This window comes from Lissotriton vulgaris, chromosome 10 (assembly GCF_964263255.1).
Source record: "Lissotriton vulgaris chromosome 10, aLisVul1.2, whole genome shotgun sequence".
Taxonomy (NCBI): Eukaryota; Metazoa; Chordata; class Amphibia; order Caudata; family Salamandridae; genus Lissotriton; species Lissotriton vulgaris.
Window position 1 is genome coordinate 667,659,434 of NC_141698.1, and position 24,651 is coordinate 667,684,084.

General features: G+C 42.9%; 1 protein-coding gene across 1 annotated transcript in view; it reads right to left on the reverse strand.

Annotated features, from left to right (window-relative positions):
• Positions 1–24,651, reverse strand: part of NCAPG2 (non-SMC condensin II complex subunit G2) — a 431,039-nt gene that overhangs the window by 368,838 nt on the left and 37,550 nt on the right. Inside the window, exons 4-9 of the mRNA XM_086941500.1 lie at positions 20,979–21,093; positions 18,247–18,404; positions 13,266–13,400; positions 8,956–9,050; positions 3,905–3,974; positions 2,875–2,961 (exon numbers count right to left, since the gene is read on the reverse strand). Coding sequence (XP_086797626.1) covers positions 2,875–2,961; positions 3,905–3,974; positions 8,956–9,050; positions 13,266–13,400; positions 18,247–18,404; positions 20,979–21,093 — 660 coding nt within the window. The remainder of the gene's footprint in view (positions 1–2,874; positions 2,962–3,904; positions 3,975–8,955; positions 9,051–13,265; positions 13,401–18,246; positions 18,405–20,978; positions 21,094–24,651) is intronic.

Sequence of the window (24,651 nt, forward strand, 5' to 3'; positions counted from 1 at the left end):
ACCAACAGGTGCACCAGACGGGTACATTGCCCTTGAGTAGACCTCTAACATGGCATTGAGGAATTGCATCAGATCTTGACCTGGAGCCGGAAAGGCAGGATACGAGCCCCCAGGCTATTCCCGAGGGAGCGGAGTCGTCACAACGTCGACCTCCACTTCAAGCTGGTGCACCAGAGTCGACTGTCCGCAGGCAACTGAGCCTCGACTTCACCAACTTCCTCCACTTCACCTTCATCCTCCTGGCCTGAAGGATGGGACGGAACCGGAGATGGATTCACTACCTGCTTAGGTGAGCCAGGCGAATCCGCATGCGAAGCCTCACCCTCAGAGACCTGTGCTTCCGAAGCCGAAGACACCACCTCCTTCCGAAGCAGCTTAACCTGCGACTTCGGTCTTGAACTCGAGTCCTTTCCAGAATGATGTCTTGACTCATGGCTCCTCTTCTTGTGTTTCTTCCTCGAGCACCTCGAAGCATGAGCAGAGGACGACTCTGATCGCGACCTCGAACGAGATCTCGACCTCGAACGCCGAGTTCGCGACTTCGAAGTTTTCTTCTCCTTCTCACTTTTTAATTTTGCAACAAGGAGCTTCGTCTCCCTCTCTTGAAGGGCCTTTGGTGTCATCTTATTGCAAGATTGGCACTCCTCAACGTCATGGTCGGAGCTCAGACACCAGAGGCAGCACTCATGCAGGTCAGTGATTGACATGGTCTTGCCACATTTACCGCAAGCCTTAAATCCGGTCTTCTTCGACGACATCTCGACAGAAGACAATAAACCACAGAGAAAAATCACAGAGTAACAAAGTTACTGTAACGGCTACAGACGATCCCTTGAAAACAGTTAGCGTTGACGACGCGGAAAAAAGGGAACTGATGTCATCACGCCGGCGTGGGCCTATTATGGTGTCGGTGACATCAGCGGAGTCGCGCGCAATGGCGTGCCTCTATGACGTCGTCCACTTCGGTGCAAAGCTACAAAAAGAATTTCCGAATGTTGCTGACGCAAGGGGATATTCACAAGGTGAGGAATCCACTGGCAGATGTATCTATCAGAAACATCCTTTGAGAAAAAAGTTTTCAAAAAAATAACCTTTTTAAATCTTATTAGTCTTGGTTTCATTCATAATTAAAATATATGTAGCAGTTACTGGTTTTAAAATGTTTAATACATCTTTTATTAACATGCCAACCACGCTCTCATGAAGCAATTCTATATTAATGTCCTGACTGCGCAAAATGGATTCTGTGTCTCAACTACTTGCGTTATTAGTTCAGAGCTTAAATGTGTACTTTCTGCAAATGAACTATATCCAGTCGTTTGACAGATTGCTTTCCTGCCATCAGTCCAGATCTCTTTATTGCACAATATTAATTGCTCAGCGACAAGAGTCTTTAGAGCGTCACGACCCATTAGAAGTTTTTACCAGATTATATATATATATATATATATATATATATATATAGCAAATGGGTTCGGACTGGTAAGTTTATTGCAGATCCATCAAAGGGGAGTTAAAGAGAGGGTGACTGTCAAAAAAAGAGATTTTTCTTATTTTAACTTGTAACAGAATCTTTACTGTCTGCGGATTGGAGTTGCAACAAATTTGAAATTTACTTTAGATAGTGCCTTTGTTTGGTTTGGTGTAAATCCATTGAGTTGTTTGAGAAATTAGTCTTTGAAAAAATTATTGAGTAGGCTAGAAAGGGTTAAACAGTTACGGTATCCGGACCGTAAATCCACAAGCGGTCATTGAACCCGGTTTGGAGGACAGTTCGTAGATGCAAAAATAAAAAGTAATTTAATCAGAGTGGACAAGGGAGGTCTTCCCTTTCCAGGGTCCATTTAGAGTCCGCAAACTCAAAATAAGATATGTAGACCAGAAGGCTCGGATTGGCTATCCACAGAGAAAACATTTTCAGTTTGTAGACTAAAAGACAACATAAACTTCAGAAAGGAATGACCAGTAGCTTCTACCTTCTCTTTTGTTCCTTATAACTATGTTGTTGAGGATGAAAAAGAAACTGGACTATAAAGTAATCCTGTTTTATTTTACAGAATGAAGTGGTCTTTTAGGCAAGTATTTCATGACTGAAGGTTGTATATTTATATTTTTATTTATGAGCATTTGTAAAGAGCAAGCGTTCGCTCCCAGGGGAGCATCATGGCGCTGGGCGAGCTGCAGAGGAATAACTGAAAGAGTGGAGTAAATGGAAGAGAGAACTAAATAGCAGCCAGGACAGAGGAGTCTGGTAATTTGTAGACCCATGTCTTGAGGAGTTTTCTGAAGTTGTTCTCATTGTCTATGGCTCTAAGGTTGGCGGGTAGGGTGTTCCAGGCTTTAGCTGCCAGAACATTGAAGGATTTTCCGCCCTTGGTCTTATATTTGAATCTGGGAATTTGAACCAGGTTTGTCCCAGAGGATCTCAAGCAACGCGAGGGGTTATAGCGCTTAAAACGGTTTACAAAGTAACGGGGTCCTGTGTTTTGCATGGTTTTGTGGACTGTGAGAAGCAGTTTGAAATGGACAATGTGTCTATTTTATATGAACTTTAAGAGATGGAGGCAATATGCACCCTGCTGTGCTGCTCTTACATATCTAATTGGTAAGTGCTGCATTCGATAGCAAGCTGGAGAGGCTAGACAGTGGTTAAGGAAATCTGTGTACGATTTCTTGCAACAATTTGTACTTACAGTTCTTAAAAGCAGAAATGGTTGCTCTCATGTGTAGTTTATTATCTAGAATGGGAAGGACTTCTTTTTTAATATAAGAACTGCAGTGAGACATTTAGCCTGCCCACATGCTCCAATGTATTCATATAATCAGTAATATGCAAAATGTGAAACTGAAATCTTAAAATGAAACAGTAATTACCTCTCGCACTTTGGGATGTACTGGAGAACTTCGCGGAAGGTTAACTCCGTGATACATGAAGTCCTGTATGCAGTTAATTTCAATAGTCTGAAACAATAAACTTGTGTGAGGGTATAATAATTTGAACATTGAACAATTTGCTTATTTAAGTACATTATATTTAGTTGCACCTTAAGCGTGTTAGGTTCAACCTTAGAATTTAAGAAGTTCACATACTGAGCTCCTATATGACAGACGAGCATATAGCTCTCATGGATGCTATCCGTTGCTAAAACAAGTTGTTTAAGCTGGAGACATGCTTTGGGTTTGTATTAAGAGTAAGAAAAAATATTTTTAAAGCATTTTCTTTGTTTATTCATAAAGAAGGACCAAGTCTAAAGTTGGTGCATGAACTACACACTTGATATTCATAGCTTGATACTGGCATAAATGCTTAAAGTAGGCATAAGCAAGCGTGTATCCCACAAACATGGGTAAACAACAGTTACAAATATGGAATTCATAAAAAAAAAAGTATGCCTTTTTCTCCCCCTGATGAATTTAACTTAAGACCTGGCTTGAGTAGTTGTTCCTTTCAGCCATGTTTCAGCAGCAGCCGGTCTTGCGAGCATGGAGGGTGACACTGCAGCATGTGCCCATTGTTTACAGTCAGCCAATAGACTTCAGGTAATGATTCTGACATAGGTATCGTGGAGGTCTTGGCTTCCAGCCCGAATCCGAGCAACAGGGGACTAACAGGCTCCAAAAAGTTGCAGGGTGTCTAAAAGTAAAACTGCTTGTATTTCTCTACTTTTGATGTGTGTTTCATTTAACATGAAAATATTTAAAAACATGTACAAAAATACTGTTGTGTAATACAAAAAGTCAGTGTTTATCTTGCAAACTACTTTCCAATTCTACTACAGACATGAAATCTAAAAAAAATAGAATTTCACAAAGTCTACGGCTGTCTCACACTCAGCTGTGTTTCAAATAGCAAATATTTTAGGTAAAGGCAGGAATATGGAATGGTATGAAGTAAAGACAATACCTTCAAGATATCACCTGAAGCCTTTTTCCACGCTCTGAAATACATTTCTGCAACTTTTTCCATCAAAGATCTGTGAAAATAAAAGTATAAGATGAGTACCTTCTGCAGCATCCAGGAGACCTTCAGGAGTCTCGGAGAGAGGTCAACTGTTGAACACTACAGTTACCCTAGTGCACCAGGCTTATGTGAATGCTGCAAAAAGGTCAAAACAAACAAATATTTTGAAAAAATAAAATGCCATTATACAATCTTATATGGAACAAATTCGGACACTAGTTTGGCCTAGCGGTACTAAATATCTTACAACCGTCTCTGCAATTGTTGAACAATGGTTTAAATGCTTAAATATCCAAACACTGTCTCATGATCGTAGCAAAATGATAGAAAACGATCACTAAATATCCATTATGTCAAAGAGTCGATTTTGTTTTGAAAATTATGATTTTTGGCAATCTGAGGAGACGGATATAATGTGCTATAAATTTGACTTCAAGGAGAAATTGTTTTCGATTATCATTTTAGTATTACAATTTCACTTTTGACACTTTGGTAGGTTAACTTCAAATGTGCAAAATAGTTTGCACATTGGCACAAATATGAAACATGAGCTGACAATGTCCCCACTACCATAGGTTTTAAAGCTGAAGTTGCAGGAAGTGACCTCTTAAGTGAAACTTTTGACTTAACTTCATTCTTTTTACCTTTGCTAGGAATGATTTGCTAACTTCACAATAACATCAAGAAGATACATAAAGGTGACAGAATTAATGGAAGCAATAGATTTGAATCACCTACACTCCTTATGTATGATTAGTTGTGCTGCTTGCCTATCTAGCATTCACTAAAAACGCACATCCTTTTTCATGGCAGAAAACAGTGTTGCCGTCAGCTGCCTGTCCTATTATACACCCTGTTGCTTAGAGCAGTATAGAATATAGTGCATCTTCAAAGACTTTCTATATGGAGAGAATGGTATCCAGCAGTATACCACTTCTCTGGGCCTGGAAGGCGTGGAGATTGTCTCAAAGGGTAAGAAAGAGAATCTCTTGCTGACCCATAAAAGGGGTACAGATAAAGCCCAAGTGAGCTCCCTTGCCTGTTGGAACCTCTCTCCAGAAGTGCGAAAGTGCAGAAGGTGCACAAGACAGAGGAGACTGTATCTGTCAAAATGAGAACCTGAAGACCAGTGGCAACTTGGCAGCTACTCCTCACAAAAGAACTGGTGCACAAGGAGAAAAACTGTAATTAAATGAAGTTAACAGTTCTAGAACTATTCTCTTAAATTCCCTGATTCGGGGGGGGGGGGTTGCGTTCTTTCACTACAAAGCACCCCCACCATTAAAAAAAAAACGCCCCTTCCCTGAAATAAATAAACAGTAGCATTCTTAAAGCCCCCGTTTGTTTTATTTTTTAAGAATAGCATCCAGTACATTACTTTGTTGGATTTTGTTTCCAAAACATACTTGTGCTTTAATAAGCATTCCAATAATTATTTGCAGTACTTTGCTTAATTTTGTATTTCTTTAACTAATTTGGTTTGGACTCTTTAATTTGATTTTAAGATTTATTGTTGTTTTAGGTCAGTTGTTGTGTATGCATTGCACAGATTTCTCTGAGGGAAGCCTTGCTACTTGAGCCACCTTCAGAGGTTGAACCAATAATTTTCTTAGAAGTCAATATTGTTTCCAAAAGCTTACCTTTTGAGTCAGTTTGAAAATCTATCCCAACAGGTGGATGTTGGAGGTAAGGAACCCTAGCCCAGTTCAATGTCGCAGTCACACATTTAGCCTTGTGGAAAATCTTTTCAAACCCTAAAACGCAACAAACCTTCCAGGAACCAGTAGGAAGCATCTGCCGTTCAATGACATTGGGTACATGCGCCCAAACATCAACCAATAGTCAAGCCTTACCCATCATACTTCAGACAGTGTCAAGCCAGATACCGTCTCTATTTGTTACTCCGGTCACATGTTTTAACTATCAGCTCCTGTCATGACCACAGTGCACAAGAGTGAGCCAGTTACTCAGGAAAAGGCCAGAAAATCCAGTTCAATTGTAAATATGTAAATGCAACAAACTATCTGGATTGCTCTTGATTCATCAGGCACACATTTTAAGAGCTTTTGTAGACAGTTAAGCTATGCCACAACACAAAATTGGTACTAATAATATTGAAAGATTTACCAAGTCTCGCATTTTCACCCAATGCACCATAGCATTGGCAAAAAAAATGTGCTTGCCTCGAAGGCATAGGATCAGTAAAAACAAAGCAAAAAGAAAAATGAAAGTGAGGCTACATGTCTGTGTGATTGCATTTCATGGTGCAATGGTAGCCAAAATAAAACTTGTGCATACAGCACCAGCCGCAACTTTGTTTTTTTTATTGAGACGTTCCAAGATGGTACCAAGGGCCTGGGGTACTAAAGAGGGTCCCTAAGGGAAGCAGCACGAGTGCAAGGCTGCCATTGCAGGCCGAGTGCCTTGGTGCAAACAAAAGTGAAAACAGGACATGTAGCACAATACTGTGCGTCATGTTCCCCACCACTGCAAGTTATGTTCTTATGTTAAAATATTTATAAAGCTCATGGCTGCCCCAGCAATGGGGCGTCCCAGCGCTATATTGTGTGGTAGAGTAGGATAGGGTGATATTTTTAAGTCACCTCTACAGCAGGCCTGGCTTCTGGGACAGGTTTATGACCCCTTCCCACAGGAAGTGGTCATATAGGGATTGTTGTGACCCCCCCCCCAAGGGTAAGTAGTTTATAGGCTACTACCCTACACTCCCTAATGCCCCTAAATTAAGTATGTAGGGGAGCCCCTGCCACCTGAGGAGCAGATCGTGAGGACCCAAGAAGAGAGAGGACACAGAAGAGCAGCAAAAGCAGAGAGGATAGAAGAAGCAGCTGACCTAGTACCAACCCTACTGGCCTGTCTGTATCCCTTGTCGAATACTGCATCAAAGTCAACTTGTATAAGCAGCGATTGACTCCAGAACCTTGGGAGGAATGCATGCCTTCGATAAAGCCCAAGGCCTCCAGTGAACAGCGGACCTATTCTCCTGCATCCGGCAGAAACTCCAAAGCAAAGACTTTGAGGCCCCAGAACCTCAAAAACCAGACACCTGAAGCAACAACTGCACCCGCCCATAGCTCGAGTCCATCTTGGTTTCACCTCTCATGGACTCCCCATCGCTGCATGGAGCCTCTGCACGCAGGCCCCCTCGACTGACTGCTCACGGTAAGAAAACTCAATGCCTAAAGTCAGACCTGCATAAGTTGTCCCCGGGCCATGGAGAGGAGGACTCCGATGGGTGTCCCAACGTTACCAAGCATTGCAATACTTTAACACCTGTCCAGGTGCCCACAGCCCCCACCCCCCAATTGGTTCAACCCCACTGGCCTTCGAGTCAGAGCCTGCAGTATCTTTTCATTGTGACCAATCTCCATAGAAAACTATTGGGCTCCTAACCCTGTTTTGCACCCTGTACCCGGTCGTAAATTAGTGTGGATCTCCTTCTTGAATCGTGTGCGTCATTTTTTTATCATTGTTATTTGCAAATGTTAGGCCTAAGGCTGAGCGACCCCACTACCCCCTAACAGATCACTTTGGGATTGAAGTGCAAGCCCCTGTTCACTCATAAGGAAACACTTGGGCTCATTACACTGTATTCCAGATATTTGCTATATTGCATAAAGAGTCCGCTTCAAACAGGAACACCGCCACACTGCGGTTTGCAGGAAATAAGATTTCTCCACAGGTAAAATTATTTTCCTAATATATTGTTTCCAGAGATTTCTTTATAATAAGCAGGTACATAAAGTGCTCGAGACCATGGAGTAATGCCCAATTATTTAATGCGCATGGAAAATCATTTTCCCTGTGGAGAAATCCTATTCCTCGTACGTAAAACAACTGGCCATTATTCCATGTTCACAAGCACTATGTACCTGCGTATTATCAAGAAACCTCTGGAAACAATATATTTATCTAAAACAATGCAGCGCTTTCCCACCATGGCACTGCTTCTGGCCAAAAGGCAAGCAGCTATGACCTTGATGCAGGACATGTACTTTAGGGATCACACTGAGATATACACTGTACCGGAAAGACATCCCACGGACTTCTGGGAGCCCCTTTGTGACTATCAGGCACAGAAAGGTACTGAAGACTCGTAGGATGCACAAAGGATATTACATGCTGGATCAGAAGTTGTTTGTGCAAATGTATAGTGCCTGTTGCTCTACTAAAAAGCTAATTTTTTTTCAAGATTCTTGGGATGTGTGAGGCTCTGCACCGATTACTAGATATCCAACATTCCAGGTCCTTGACTGCTTTTTATAGTGGAATAACTAATTGTTGTACAGGGTTTCAATTTACTAATAAAATGTAATAAAAAATTAACTTTTAGACATAGCCATAAATTGTTAGATTTTACAAAAAACTGCATGCTTTTATTTTGGAATTACAATAAAAAAATGCATCACACTTGCAGCTTACTTTAGTTCATGATAGCACTTGCCCTAATAGTAAAAGCTTTATAGTATTTAATGATATATCCAATGTGTAACATACAGTATGCTCATATACACATCTTGCATTAGCAACTGAGGATTCCTGTATGTCTTAACCCTTTCGATGCTGATGACGAGCTCAGCTCGTCATGATGCACAGTTGAGCTGTGCTGATGACGAGCTGAGCTCGTCATGAATAAAGAATAATTTAAATTTCCAGCACAGGGGGGGAAAACGCCTAGCAGCCAAGAGGTTAACTACCCTGGTGTACTGTGAACTGTCAGCTCCTGGGTTTGTGCTGCCGGAAGGAAGATGCTGTGTGTCCAATGGTCAAAATGGTCTTCTTGGACTTCACCACAAACAATATGCCTTGGCCTTTGGGCGATAGGAATTCCACATCTCTCTTTCAAAGCAATGAAGTGAGAATTTGCCATTGAATCTATGCAGAAAACAACTCTTTACAACCATTCTTACAAATAGATTGTCTTCACATCCAACAGAAGACTCTGGTTTAAGTACTCAAACACTTAGCATACATACTTTGGAAAACACTGCAACTGGTTTTTCACAGTCCCGTGGATTAAATTTATGAATCCAACATTCCAGCTGAACAGAAAACTCAAAAATCTTCTTCCCTGGTAATGAAATCACAGAACATATTACATTAAAAAATGTTATTATAAATCACACTTGTGAAAGATGTACAATTTGCTTCATACTATTGCTAGGAATTCAGTAAACTACCTATAGTTTGTATTCATAAAGCAGATTTTTGCTTCACAACCAATATGCAAGTATGCCACAAATAAATGATCCCCACCTCCGCCAAAAGCTATTTAACATGCCCAACAATGAGTACCTACATTCTCAAATTTCCACATCTGTACCTACTGAAACACATTTTGCGCATTTAGGTCTTCTTTTATTCTTTTTATATACAATATGCATGCCTTCCTTATAAAAACAATTTTGAAATCATTTCAACAACAGGCGTACATTACAAACAGATTTCAAGATGTATATGCAATGCAGAGGATCCTGAGAGAGAGAGAATTATATAAACTATATTTAGTCGAGGACTCTGGTAACTACATCAAAATACTTTTCTGTTTAGCTACGAGTGTACGGCTTTACTCACATGAAATAAAGACCAACAAGTGTGCCACTTGAGTAAGAAACTTGTAACATTTATTTATTTGAAGTGCCTATGTTAACTGACACAACAAAAACTGTTTCAGCTCCCAGCATGTTACCTCCAACTGCTACTAAAACCGCGCACAAATCATTGTTTAATACAAAAAAAGTCCCGATTGAAAGACAGCCTCCTAAGAGTCAACCCCCACTGGTCACTAAAATTGCCCCTAAATCTTTGTTAACAAATTACTCTGCTGCTAGAGCAGAGCCAAACAGAACAGCACGTATAGACCTACCTCCGGAAGCCGCCCCCTTTGTGCTTGTTCTTTCAGGAGTACCAGTTCCCGCTCACAGGAAACCCGAGAGTTATCAGGACCTATTACACAAGGTCATTTTCTGGTTAGCTAAAAATAGACCCCTGCCACCCAATAAGGATGGTGGTATCCTGAGTGTTAGAAGGGTGGGCTGGTTAGGGTCACTACCTAAGGACATTCCTGGGGACCTAATCCTTGTTAAATTTAGGAATAGGAACATCGTCCCCTACTTACGATCCTCCCAGCCCCACGAAGGTGACGGCCCCATCTCCATTTGGGATTTGTATGATTTTTATCCGTGTACCCCACACATCCCCCTACCAAGATCTACAGCAGCATCCAATTATTTGCTAGAAAGGGGCGGTATTAGCTCACCAGCCCTCAATAGATATGACTTATTCTACAAATACTGAATTGTTTGAATAGCTTTTATTAAGGGTCAAGTTTACATTTTAACCCAGTCAGTAATGTGGTTTTTATGTAGTATGTTCTTAAGCAAGGAAAAGGCTCCTATAGGTTGGGCATATGTCTCTTAACTTGTATTATATCATATGTATTTATGAAGAGCCAATAGCTGAGTGTCAAACTTGTTAAACTATTTTTCTTGGGAAGCATTCCTGAATTGACTCTTTATATCTGTATTAACATTGACAAACGTCTTTCTATGCTATTTAATTGTTTTTTAAACAAGATTCTTGAAAAAATTTTAATTGTTTGTATAAATCTGTACATATTAGTCATGTGTTTTGTGTATGTATTTTATATTCTTGTCTTTTATGAAGAAAAACTTCGAAATAAAGACGTTAAAAACTGAAACTGGTAACATTTATTATTAACAATTTAAAATAGTGGTCGTGTGATGCCGCCCCGCCCCCCGGCGCGCAGGGATGCTGTGGCAAAAAGTTTTACGGATCCAGGCTCACGCCTGGGGATTATTCTACGTGAGGGAATCTGCGGCTAATAGTCTCTATCAGATATGTGAAGTTCAACACCTCATCCTACATCTCTCTACATACAAGCAATGCACTTCCAAATATTACTGGACTGGCCTCATTTAACAACTGTAGTACTGAATTAATATGATGCCGGAGGCTATTGCCTCATAAAAGGTTGTGTGGACATGCACAGTCAAACACTCTGCAGATATGCATTGCAATGTCTGAACCTCTACAGGAGGTCTCAAGTGCCTTAGAGGTGTAGAATGCTGGCCCTTTATACCGAGTTTTCAAAAGCCCATACAACCATTAGCTGCATGAAATCATGGCTCTAGAGAGGCCAGCAGGTATGTGGTCCTTTAAAGGACTAACCATGTGTGATGTATCAATTGCACTCACACAGTTAAATACATGCGCCCCCCCTTGTTTTTGGCCAGTGTAAATTTGTAGCCTGCTTCAGAGTTTAGTGGATGGGTTACTCTAGCACAAACATGACGGACATCCCATCCGCATTATATCGCAAGCCAACTGCAATAAGACAGATAGCACATCCATCACATTTGTGATGCAGACACTCATCCGCTAAGTTCTAAATCAGGTCCTCAGTTGTCAACATGCTCAAAAACTGCGGAGAGTGGACCAGTAAGATGTGGAAGGGTGAGCAAGCTGCTCCAATATAAAGGCGATTAATATGCTGTGGTAGCTGCTTCTGACAAAATATAAACTGTTGCAGCTACTGACAGGGCAAGGCACTGAACAAGCTGCTGTAACTATCTCGAAAAAGGGGAAATCACTCAATAACTGCAGGTACCTATAATACTGTATACTGAATGACCGTTGTAAGTACAGTAAGTGACATTGAATTAACCTATGGTAAGACAGTACTGAAAGGGCGGCTGCTTCTGTAATGGGGTGTGAAACTAAAGCTGCCATTGGCAGAAATAAGCTGCACAAACTAGGTCCCGTTACAGGCGCATACAATTCACCCTTCATTGCACCATGAGATTGCTGCAATTAACCAGCTGCTGAAGTGGCAATGTATAGATGAGAAGAGGGTGGGGAGAAATCAGCATAATCATACCTTATTTTGTTCAGGAAATATACATTCAAAAACTCAATATTAACAGACTGTTGTATTCTGTAAATGAGCTTTCAAAAAGTGATATCTAGCAAATAGTTAATAGATTATAAAATCTCTCCTGCTTTAACACATTTTTAACAAATGTGGTTTATTAGAACCAGGTTAAAGAAAGGTAGAACAGAATTACCACTATTCACATAAAAATGTTACTCTGGTGTGCGTTTTAATGCACAGAGTCTGGGCCAACACATTTCTGTACTATTCTTTTCCCCCCTCAAACTACCACCCACAAAAGCATTACCTCACACTTAAAATAACTGGAATCTCTTGCAAAACTGGTCTTTTACACATGAGCTGGGAATGCAGACATTAATTTGGACACGTGTAGCACAGAAACAAAGTCTTTTACTGAAACGTTTTCCTTCCTGTTTGATTTAGAAATTGAAACAATCTGAACAAGCACTGGCATAGTCAACAGGTCTAATGCGGACAGCCAGCCTTTTGCCAATGTGAAAGCTTATTTTGATGTGTCCTAGTGTCTGTAAAACGTACGTTTTGAGCAACTGCAGGGCATTTGCCAATATACAAAATAAGCATTGGCTAAAAATCAAAAATATATTTTGGGCTCACAAAGCACACTTTGACATAGTAATCGCTGGTACAGGAGGGAACTATTTTGTGTGGATGCACTCTTTGTGAAAGAATAGAATACCATCACTCACAGTGAAGTTAGTCAATGGCTAAAGGGGGCCAACTCACTGGTCAAAGCTGTAGAGGGTGGAAGAAAATGGTAAGGATAAAGCAACAGACCAATGGATGAAGAGGACTGCCTGAAAGCACCTATAAAGAGGTATTCTGCACATATATAGAGATTCTGTTTTTATATGGTATGTGTATGTATTATGTATGTGGCATGATTGTCTGTGCAGGATCAGGGTGAAAGGCAGGATCAGGGTGAAAGGTTTACCAGGGATAAAATGTAAACTGCTATTGTTTATTTACAACTGCTTAAGTAATACAAATGTTTACCATTTAAAATGTTAAAAACAATCTTCTTATTTTTCTATTGACAACATGTGCTGTTGAGATTTAAATTTTTTTTTTTTTTTAAAGGAAATCAAAACATTTGGCTAGAATATATTGAGGGGACATTAGCTGAATGCAAAACATATGCAAATCACTGAAGAAAATCTGAATGAAAACGTTTAAGCATTCAAACTTTGATGATTGAAGCTTTGTGAACATCTGCTGTGTGCCTTTTTGCAGGCATTATGATTGTGCACAACGTGGTGTCATCTACAAATATTTACATATGATGAAAAACATTATTTGGTTATATGCATTCCGATGGACATATTGTAAAAAAGAAATTAAAGGACAACAAACCTCTTCTTTTTTGACGTGGTTTATATTCATGAAGCACTGCTGAAGCAAGTCTTTTACTTCATTACTCTCCAAGCTGTTATAATCAAACACAAAAAGCGCCTGGTGGAGGTGCCAAAGACGTCCCAGATCAGCCCCCTATATAACAGAGCAAATGAAGCAAACAGTAAACATTGTCAAAATTTACAGGAAGTGTGTCCACATTTTTGCTAATTCATACATGGTTCCACCAGGTCATTCAGATGTAATATTTAATAACGTAGTGTTTCAAGCAAATCTAATTGCCATTCATTGATCACAGGCTCATTCTCCCAATTCATACTGCGCCAAGCAGTGCATAGTGACAAATAACCAAAAGCCTCGCAGAAGGGGCCTGAAGTCCAACATTGAAGATTTTGTGAATAGACATTCATGGTGATACACAATGGGTTATATTAACTTCCATGAATTGTCCTTTCATCACATTTTGGACGTGCTTTCTGGTTAAACCATCCTTCTCTATGCCCCATCGTGCTCTTATAGTGATTTCCCTCTGCCAGCTTATGCAGGCCAATAGAAGTAATGCAGTTTTGTGGTTCTTAGTTTTGTTGTTCTTGTCCAGAATTATACAATTTGTATTCCGTTATTCACCTATCCTTGCTGACATAAAGCTTTACAGGCATACGCCTCAGCGTGGCTAAGTTTTCACATGCCAGTTGGCACTCTCCCAATACAGATTTTCAGGGGTTCTAGTTACATGCAAAGTACGCCACCACATAATGCACGAAATGTCAGTCTCTCACCTTGGTTCGGGCTTCCAATTCTCTTACGAATTGTTTTTTATATTGTAAGCAGCTACTGCAGCCAGTTATTCAGTTTGTCTCATCAACAACAGTTGTTTGGAGGGCAACTAAGTAAAATTTGGCAAGGGAAAGGAAATCAGTCAAGGAACTGTTAGAATAAGAATAGCTGGAGTTCCTTTGTGAAGGAGTAAACAAAGGGTGAGGACACGGTATGGCAGGAGATGGTTCAAGAGGTGTGGAGCACATCCTCAAAAGAAGTACTGAGGAATTTCTGCTTCCTAAATATATGGATATCTTAGCTACCAAGGGGGCAGATCATTTGTTTCTGGGACAGGTATATGGGAGAACGTTTGTGCACCACATTATGAGTCAGACAAGCAGAATTGTAAAGAACGTCTGACCTTTAAGCCATACCTACACCACAGACATTTGTACAGCACTATAAACATGAAAGTATCCAAGTGCTTGAAAAAACCTCAGTACTTAGCTAGTTGTTTACAAGCAAGTGAATAGCTTTGATTAAAGCGAAGCCAATTAAACGTTGTTTTTTTTTTTGCACTAGTGTGATCTGATCACAGATATTATAATGTGTATTTGTAAAGCAGACGCTCACCCAAGGGTATCTTGGCGCTGAATAACAGATGGTTGATGTTACCCAACTCAATTGTACTCATTTTAGCGACCTCAGAAGGATGAAAGGCTGAGTGGTCCCGCCAGGATTTGAACTTGTGACCATGAGAGCGAACACAAGCCCACACAGTGGACGTATCAGTCCACTAAGCCAACAGACCCTGCCTAATTCGAGACACAAATGCAAATGTAAACCACCTACAAGCAATCAGTGTCTGGATTGCAGTCATATTAAAGGGTTTACACTATAAAAGCTTGTGTGGGTGGAGGGTTTGTAGTTAGAACGGTGAGAGGGGGCTAATGAGCATGAGGAAAAATGTACCCGGACCTACGGTTTTCTATGTGGTTTTTTAAATTAAAGTGGATTAAGACATCAAGTTTCCCTTCTGCTGCTGAATAGTACACAAATGACTAAACATGCCACTTAAGAAAAAGAGAACAAGCATTGGCATAGCCAATAGGTCACGCCTTTGGGACCTTATAAGTGTTTAGCCATGCAACAGTTCGTGTTGTTGCACCAAGGATATTCTGCTGCATAACTAAATAGTTATAGGGTCCAAAAAGAGAGACCTGTTGGCTATGCCAATGCTTGTTTGTTGTTGCTGTTTTGTTTAAGTTGCCAGATCTACAATAGCTGGACATGGTTTTTGTTAACAGTTCTTTGCAACAAATGAACTTGTTTTCATTGCTCTGAATGTTCTTTCCATTCTGTTTGTAGGAAGCAGTCATTCCCAGGGGTGTGGGGGCTGCCTATGCGCCGAACTTGCAGCATGACTCACTCACACAGGAGTTCATGCACTGCACCTGCATACTCAGCATGGTTTAAGGAAACTCGACCCACTCCCTCCCAGGCATCAAACACATATTTACCAAGAAGCTCTAAGAAGAGCCTGCCTGCTGCACTGACGGCTGGTGGTGTGTGTGCCTGGTGGAAGCGTACACCGACGGCTGATGGTGTGTGCCTGGTGGAAGCGTACACCGACGGTTGGTAGTGTGTGTGCGCATGGTGGAAGCGTGCACGGACGGCTGGTGGTGTGTGTGCCTGGTGGAAGCGTGCACTGACGGCTAGTGGTGTGTGTGCCTGGTGGAAGCGTGCACTGACGGCTAGTGGTGTGTGTGCCTGGTGCTAGCGTGCACTGACTCCTGGTGGTGTGTGCCTGGTGAAAGCGTGCACTGACTGATGGTGTGTGTGCCAGGTGGAAGCGTGCAGTGATGGCTGGTGGTGTGTGTGCCTGGTGGAAGCGTGCACTGACGGCAGGTGGTGTGTGTGCCTGGTGGAAGCGTGCACTGACGGCTGGTGGTGTGTATGCCAGGTGGAAACGTGCACGGACGGATGGTGGTGTGTGTGTGCCAGGTGGAAGCGTGCAGTGAAGGCTGGTGGTGTGTGTGCCTGGTTGAAGAGTGCACTGACCGCTGGTGGTGTGTATGCCTGGTGGAAGTGTGCCTAGTGGAAGCGTGCACCGACGGCTGGTGGTGTGCGCGCCTGGTGGAAGCGTGCACTGGCGGCTGGTGCTGTGTGTGCCTGGTGAAAATGTTCACTGAGGGCTGGTGGTGTGTGTGCCTGGTGGAAGTGTGCCTAGTGGAAGCGTGCACTGATGGCTGGTGGTGTGTGTGCCTGGTGGAAGAGTGCACTGATGCATAGTGGTGTGTTTGCCAGGTGGAAGCGTGCACCAACGGCTGGTGGTGTGTGTGCCTGGTGGTGAAGCATGCACCGACGGCTGGTGGTGTGTGTGCCTGGTGGTGAAGCGTGCACCGACGGCTGGTGGTGTGTGTGCCTGGTGGTGAAGCGTGCACCGACTGCTGGTGGTGTGTGCCTTGTGGAAGTGAGCACTGACGGCTGGTGGTGTGTGTGCCTGGTGGAAATGTGCACTGACGGCTGGTGGTGTGTGTGCCTGGTGGAAGCGTGCACTGACGGCTGGTGGTGTGTGTGCCTGGTGAAAGCGTGCACTGACGGCTGGAGGTGTGTGTGCCTGGTGGAAGCGTGCACTGACGGCTGGAGGTGTGTGTGCCTGGTGGAAGCGTGCACGGACGCCTGGTGGTGTGTGCCTGGTGGAAGCGTGCACTGACTGATGGTGTGTGTGCCTGGTGGAAGCGTGCACTGATGGCTGGTAGTGGAAGCTCACTCTGACGGCTGGTGGTGTGTGTGCCTGGTGGATGCGTGCACTGACGGCTGGTGGTGTGTTTGCCGGGTGGAAGAGTGCACTGACTGCTGGTGGGGTGTGTGCCTCATGGAAGCGTGCACTGACGGCTGGTGGTGTGTGTGCCTGGTGGAAGCGTGCACTGACGGCTGGTGGTGTGTGTGCCTGGTGGAAGAGTGCACTGACTGATGGTGTGTGTGCCTGGTGGAAGCGTGCACTGATGGCTGGTAGTGGAAGCTCACTCTGACGGCTGGTGGTGTGTGTGAATGGTGGAAGTGTGCACGGACGGCTGGTGGTGTGTGTGCCTGGTGGAAGAGTGCACTGACTGCTGGTGGTGTGTGTGCCTGGTGGAAGCGTGCACTGACGGCTGGTGGTGTGTGTGTGCCTGGTGGAAGCGTGCACTGACGGCTGGTGGTGTGTGTGGCTGGTGAAAGCATGCACTGACAACTTATGGTGCGTGTGCCTGGTGGAAGCAGGAGCATTCACAGCATAGAAGAGACCAAATGAAACCGACGAAGAGGGAGGGGGAGTGCGAGAAGAGGAGCCTGATTACAGCAATAAAAACACAGATGGCAGCTGTGCACGCGCTCGTGAACGCAAGCTGGAAGCCAGCAAAAGCCTCTGGTGGCACTTTTAAAAACCACTAACTAAATGTCTCGAAGAGACAGTATACACGGTCTCAGGCGAGACCTAAAAATGTGTTAATTACATGGGATAAATGTGGATTCCTAGCATAATCTAATACAGCAAACTGGAGTGTTCAAGTGGTCTCAAAGGGCAACTACTTCAAGATGTGTCATTAATCCTATACACAAGAAAACTCAAAAACAAGTTTGCTAATTCACAAAACAGAAGCCGATGGCTTGTAAACATTTCACACCTTTAACTCGATAAACCTGGGAAAGCAGTGATCACATTTTTAACCAGTTATTCATATAACAGCATGTTTTCTGCCACTGTAAGAAAGCACTTTGGAGAGTGCAGGTATAAAACGAATATATATATATTTTTCACTTTGCAACCGGGAACATGCAAGTTCCCTGCATAGGTCTCCAAATGTTGCCTTTGTACAAAACGCGACCTACAAAACGGGTTTGCTTGAACCGCTGACTACATGCATAATTCCACATTATGCAAGTTGACAAATCTAGACTAGCACATAATAAAAATTACTCAAATTCCTCTGAACATTGATATCAATCTCCTTTCTTTAACGAGACTTAGACTTTTAGGCTTCAGTACAACTCGAAGTTGTAGAGCAGGCCTGAAGCTTTACGATTCTTCTTTCTCCTTTAACTAAACACGATTGATGCATTTGGACACCACCAAATTCTTCAACTAGCTCTATACAAATGCCACCTGCAGCTCAATTCATATAACATAACCAATATAAACATATAATGAACACAAGAGATCTACTTAGCCACAACATACCGTGCTATTTTCTGTAAGGCTTTTCTTTAAAAGCATGACAAAAGCGGTTTTCCCCATTTCTTCCTTCCCAGCCAATCCTTTCTCCCACCAGACCACACACAGATGCTGGATCGCCTGCTCAAGGGCTCCTTCAGCTTTTGGTAAAACCTGTAAAATACCTTTAAAAAAAACCTAACATAGTTATTGATGCAATACAATTTGTTTTATAATCCAACATGCTTTATTGAAAGTCATTTACAAAGAGCGCACGGGCAGTCTATGGTGGTGAGGTTCACAGTGGTAAAAGTCAGACTGCAAACTTATGGAAAAGGTAGGTAATGCATAACACATAGAAATCTCCTTGCCAAGAGTATATACTTCATATTGTTGAGTCTACCTGGGCTTAGATGGGTGGAAAATGAAACTCTCCATCATCCCAGGGTGTCACTCTACTTATTAAGGGGGATGCATGGTGACAACAGGGTGGTGACAGCACCCAGAACTGGGATGATACGAGTTCTGGACTTCTATGTTGGATGTGAAAAACGATTCAGAAAAGGGGGTGGTGATGAACAGAGTGTCTGAATTAAGCAGACCACTCTTACCCAGTCCAAAGATCAGGGCGTGATCCATCACCGTTATTTAGCTCACTGCACCATCCCTTGCTCATTGCACCATCAGGATTCAAGCAAGCCGGGCCGACGACGGCTGAAATGCCAGAAACCGGTCCCCGGAAGCTTGTTTCCTTCCCAGTGTAAGAATTGGCTTGGTAGTTTGGTTTGCCCTGTTCCCATCATGCACTGGGACAGGAACAGACTAATTTGCATATAGCCAGGTTCTGAGCTGGGATGGTGCAGTGAGCTAAAAAACGGTGTTGGATCTAGCCCTGATCTCTTGACTGGGTGAGAGTATTCTGCTTGATTCGGAGACTCTGTCCATCACCACCCCTTGTTGTTGGATATGAAAAACTGCAGCATCCTTTCAAAATAGAGGACGGTGAGAGAAGGCATCAGCAAATAATAGGAAAAGATCTGTATGGAACTAAAGATGGGCATGGGCTCTGCTGTGGTGTCCACAAGGGTGTCCCAGTTGTGGATTCTACCCTTAGTGATAGTGCTCAATTTGTAAAAATGCAAGTGTCAGGGCCCAGGGTATAGCACAGGAGGTCAATGCAGCTGGTACTATCAAATACTAACCATCACACAATACAACTGTGACAGTCTGGGCTATTTCAGGTCACCTCAAGCAGTAAAGATGACCTGGACCTACTAGTTTTATTATTTTTGTAAAGCACACAGAAAAGTGAGGTGGGCCTAATATTAGGAAGCCAGGCTGAAAATGTGTAGACATGATGATAAACTGAGAGACGACCTTGAGGTCTGGGGAGAGCTTCTTGCTGATTCTTTAGACTAGATAGCTTTCCACCAACCCTCACCAGCCGGGAATGAGGACTCTTCCGACTCAATCACTGCTTAAACGATTTATAGGAAATAACCATGCCGTGTTTGAATCCAATGTGTTGGTACCCACTTTTTAATACAGTTTTACCATCTTATTTAAATGTCTCTATTAAAGATATGCTTGTGCAATTCATGTTTTTTCTCAGCAACATTTTTCTTGATGGCACTTGTTGACTGTCACTTGTTATTGTACTTATAAAATGTAAACACCCAAAAAAAGAAGAAAAAAAATAGATATTTAGCACCACCATGTGGTGGACCATCATCAATTAGTGCAAGTGTTTAGAAATAAATGCCGGTGCTTGGCACCGGCAAGCAGTTGAGCAGATTAGGCAATAGCTACATCGGTAAATCCAATAGTGACAAAATGGTCTCAGTATTTTCTTTCTCTTTCAGTAACTGCTTAATTCTGATGCCCAGCCCTTAGGATTTCTCCTGAATTTTAAAGAACGTAGCTTTTAGAGGGGAGAGAAAGAGCCTCATTAACGAGGATTGCGTAAAAGTGCATATCACAGACCATTTTGCAGGCGCCAAAATCTGAGGGGATTATCCATGGACGTTTATGAAAAATGGGCATCGCGTCAATGGACAGTCTGCATAGACAAACTACTGGCATTCATGTGGTAGATATGCGCAAAAACATTTGTTTCTCCTCCATTTTCTTTACTCTAAGGGAAATATTTCTTATCTTGGTAGTCCTTACTCTACACCTCCCATTTAATATGGAGATGCACCCTCCCCTATCCTTTCCTTCTCTGAAATGGTCTTGCTACTGCTTTTTTGGGTAGGTTGTCATGAGTAAACAAGGTGGTGAATCTACACAAACCTATATTTTGAACGCTTAAATCCTTCAACTTTGTGGTTATTCAGCATATTTTCTCAGCTACCTGAGGAATGCTTATTTTCCAGCACCTATGCTTAATGGCATTGGTATTCCAATCTGTGAGTAGAAATATACACTAATGAATCAGTGTGAGGGAAATTACCCCTGATAATCTTTGGGATATTTTTAACACAAATTCCATGCATATGTCCAGAACACAACATTCTACAGTGGGAAGCCACAATTTGAACACAGATCAAAAATGAGGCAAATTAAGTCACTGTGCAGTCTCTTCTCTACTTATTCCTCCTACTCCATCTCCTGTAGTTCGTTAATTTCTTCTTTACTTATCCCTTTGCTCCTTCTTCACTTCCACCCTCTTCGAGCAATTTATTATATTGAAAAGGTTGGGGATATAAGACAACTCGAGACTAGGATTACATCATGGAGGACAACCAAGTACATCTTACCATGTATTATGAGAGCACATTCCATTAGTGCTTCATAGCTCGCATCTTCATCAACCACCGCAACCGAATAAGTAACCACAGTCGTCACTCCATGAAAAACAGCCATGGTTTGTTTCTAGAAGTTACAAAGAAATACAGAGGTTGAAAAACACAAAATGCTATTGAAGTGTTTAATTCAACACTGTATTCCTAATTTCAATTAAATAGTGTACCCTCACTACGTAGACACTTTTTGAATAACCTTCCAAACTGGCTTGTTCAGCATCTATTGTTGCGCAAACATTACAGCCATTAGCACATTTATTTGCAATCTTAATCGAATGTTAACCGACAAAAAATAAAAGGGTTTGTCACAAGTACATAGTGAAATAATCCACTGCAGTACAGGTGAAGCAGCCCCTTTCAAATCAGCTATCTACCAACAACCAAAGACTCCCTGTTCCAGAACAAGCAACATAACTGAATTTTACTAGGAGATTCCAAACTCGTTTTAGTAGCTACTTTCTGGCTATTAGTTTGGCAAAAGGTTAAGCAAAATCATATTTAAAAAAAAACTGAAGATGCATTTGAGACAGGGGAGCACACATTGAGCAGACTTTTGCATAAGGACATTACACATCACAACACAAATTGCACTTGCCCAACCAAGTGTTCCCATATTCATCCTTACCTTGAAAGGAATTGTCCTTGTTAGGAATGAGAAAGTTCTGTTGCTCGCCAAACATCTTGAAGTAAAATTAAAGGAACAAGTCCACCATATATGTGTGATGTGAGCATATGTTTTACATTTCTGAAGTGACTATCAATTTTTCATGGTTCAGATTCCTATAATGCAACTGTGTTTCCAACGGATTGGTCTTGAGCATACAACCATATTACCTTTGATACAAAGATCTGTCGCGCACATTTAATGTAAACTAGCCAGAGCACACCTCACTATCTGTCATACGTACCATCAAGGCTTTTATGAGCTTTAGGTTTGTGGACAACAAAGACTTTTGGTCAAGTCAGAGTAGGATGGAACATGCAGGGCATCAAGAACCTGCTGATTTGAATTTCACACGTTACAGTAACACATAGTCGGAATGTCCAATTGCTGTCAGAGTAATAGATTGCTTCTCAGCGGGCTAAGGTGGCGTGCAATCACTTGCACTTTATTTACCTGGGCCATCGTTTGAAGAAATTAGATTACTTTTTTAAACAATTGAGTAAAACAGTGGAACGTATTCATGTGAGAAGAGTGGAGGTTTACCACCATTCTTTTGTGTATTTTATGACGTTTTTAGGTCTCGGCTAGAAACGCGAGAAGCGCGTTCTCGCCAGAGAACTATAGTGATCATTTCAGCCGACAAAATCCGACAAACGGAGACAAGAGCTGCGCGCGCAGCATTGTGAATGGGAGAGGGAGAGACAAGAGCTGGCCGCGCGCCTAGGATTTGGTTGCGCGCGTGAGTCAGTCTCCATTTTAGTTTCGTATCGCTCATGGCGCCAGCGTCTCCGCCGCGCGCCGATAACTGCTCTCTTCCTTCACGGAAGGCAGCATTCTTGGAGCCCGTAGGCGCCCCCGTGCCCCGTTGACAGATGCGCTGCGCGTGGCACCCGGCGCACAGGGCATTCCTCTCCCTGTCACTGGCTGGTGCGAGCGGCTCTCAGTCCCAGCACAAGCCCCAAATGTAATGGCAGAGCAATCGAAGATGGTTGGCAGGCTGCCGGGAGAGAGACGCCATTGCTGTTTCTTCGTGAAAGTGCTGCTCAGGGCGGCAGTGGGCTGCGTGGGGATTTATCTCCGATAGCTCCCTTGACTGTGTCCGGCCGTCTATCCGTTCTCTCGTTGCCCAGGGGCTCGGTGTAAGCGGCTGCGGACATGGCGTGCGGTGCCACTCTGAAGCGGCCCATGGAGTTCGAGGCCCTGCTTAGCCCCCAGTCCCAGTCCCCTAAGCGCAGGAGGTGCGCCCGCTGCCTGGGTCCCCTGGGGGACATTCCCCGCAGCGGTGCGGTCTGATGTCCCACGGCGAGGAACAGCCTCATGGAACACCACCACCTCTGCCTTTCGTTGGGAAGCGACGCCTCACCCCAGGTAATTGCAGAGGAGGCGCAGGCCGGGTGGCACAGGGAAAGCAACGACATGGGGGTTATCCAGGGACAGCGAGCTGGGTCAACGTGATTGATGGTGGTCTATCAAAGTGGGAGTAGAAAAACAGAATTCAAAAGTAATTTATAGAAATTGCCATTACCGCAGAAGAAGCTCGAAATTCAATGTGTGTCCGTCTTCTAAATGAGCAAAGCTGTTTTGTGAGGTGTGAGTGCAGGGCTTCACTGTTGGTTAATATTTTGGTGTGGGTAGGTGCACAGAGAGTTAAGTTTCTGGATGGAAGTATCGGCTGCAGTCAAGCTCGGCACGGGGCTGACGCAGTTATTCACACAGCTCTGATGATGCACCTCAGGCACGGGGCTGACGCAGTTATTCACACAGCTCTGATGATGTACCTCAGGCATGGGGCTCACGCGGTTATTCACACAGCTCTGATGATGCACCTCAGGCACGGGGCTGACGCAGTTATTATTCACACACCTCTGATGATGCACCTCAGGCTGGGGCTCACAGCTGTTATTATTCACACAGCTCTGATGATGCACCTCAGGCACTGGGCTGACGCAGTTATTCACACAGCTCTGATGATGCACCTCAGGCAGGTGCTCACAGCTGTTATTATTCACACAGCTCTGATGATGCACCTCAGGCACGGGGCTGACAGTTATTATTCATACAGCTCTGATGATGCACCTCAGGCAGGTGTTCACAGCTGTTATTCACACAGCTCTGATGACGCACCTCAGGCACGGGCTCACAGCTGTTATTATTCACACAGCTCTGATGATGCACCTCAGGCACGGGCTCACAGCTGTTATTATTCACACAGCTCTGTTGCGCTCTCTAATACTCTTTACTACTCTCCTACTCACTATCAACTTCTCACTCTACTACTTACTGTGTGTGTGGGTGCTAATGCAATAGGTCTCGCATATGCACGCGATGAAGCTATTGGCAATGTAAATGACAATGCCATTTATTTATGATTAAAAAAAAGAGCAATGCCAATAGCTCTACCTTTAATGCTGCCGAGACCATTGCATTGTAAATGCTCGTTTGTTATGAGTGTTTTTAGTAACTGTGTAGAATGATTATTTGGATTTACATGTTTTAACTCCAATTTGAAATACCAACTAGAAAGTGCAAATTTCATCTACGGGTGTTGCGGGCCATCCACCAAAACAAGCCTGCTCTTAAAGGAAGACTATTTGAATACTAGAACAATAACATGGCAAAGGAAGAGTAGTTTTATTTCATGTCTGTACCTATGGATGGTAAAAAACGTAAGACCTGGCTGCTCCCTTCATGCTCTTCTCCACACTCTGCTTCCTTTCGGCAGCGCTGAGAAGCTCCTGGGCAGCCATGCGCTTTATAAATCCCATAAACCCAAACATCTCAGCCAGCTTGCATATATAAAAAAGGGTCTGTCACTTATTGCAATGCCCACATAGATTTCCAGAACAAATGCCAATCAAAAACCTTTGCCAAACCAAATGCCAATAAGAAGCTTTTTGATAATTATGCATATACAAAGTTGTTTTCTTTGGATGCTTAATGATAGCAATCACTTCCAGAGCCATA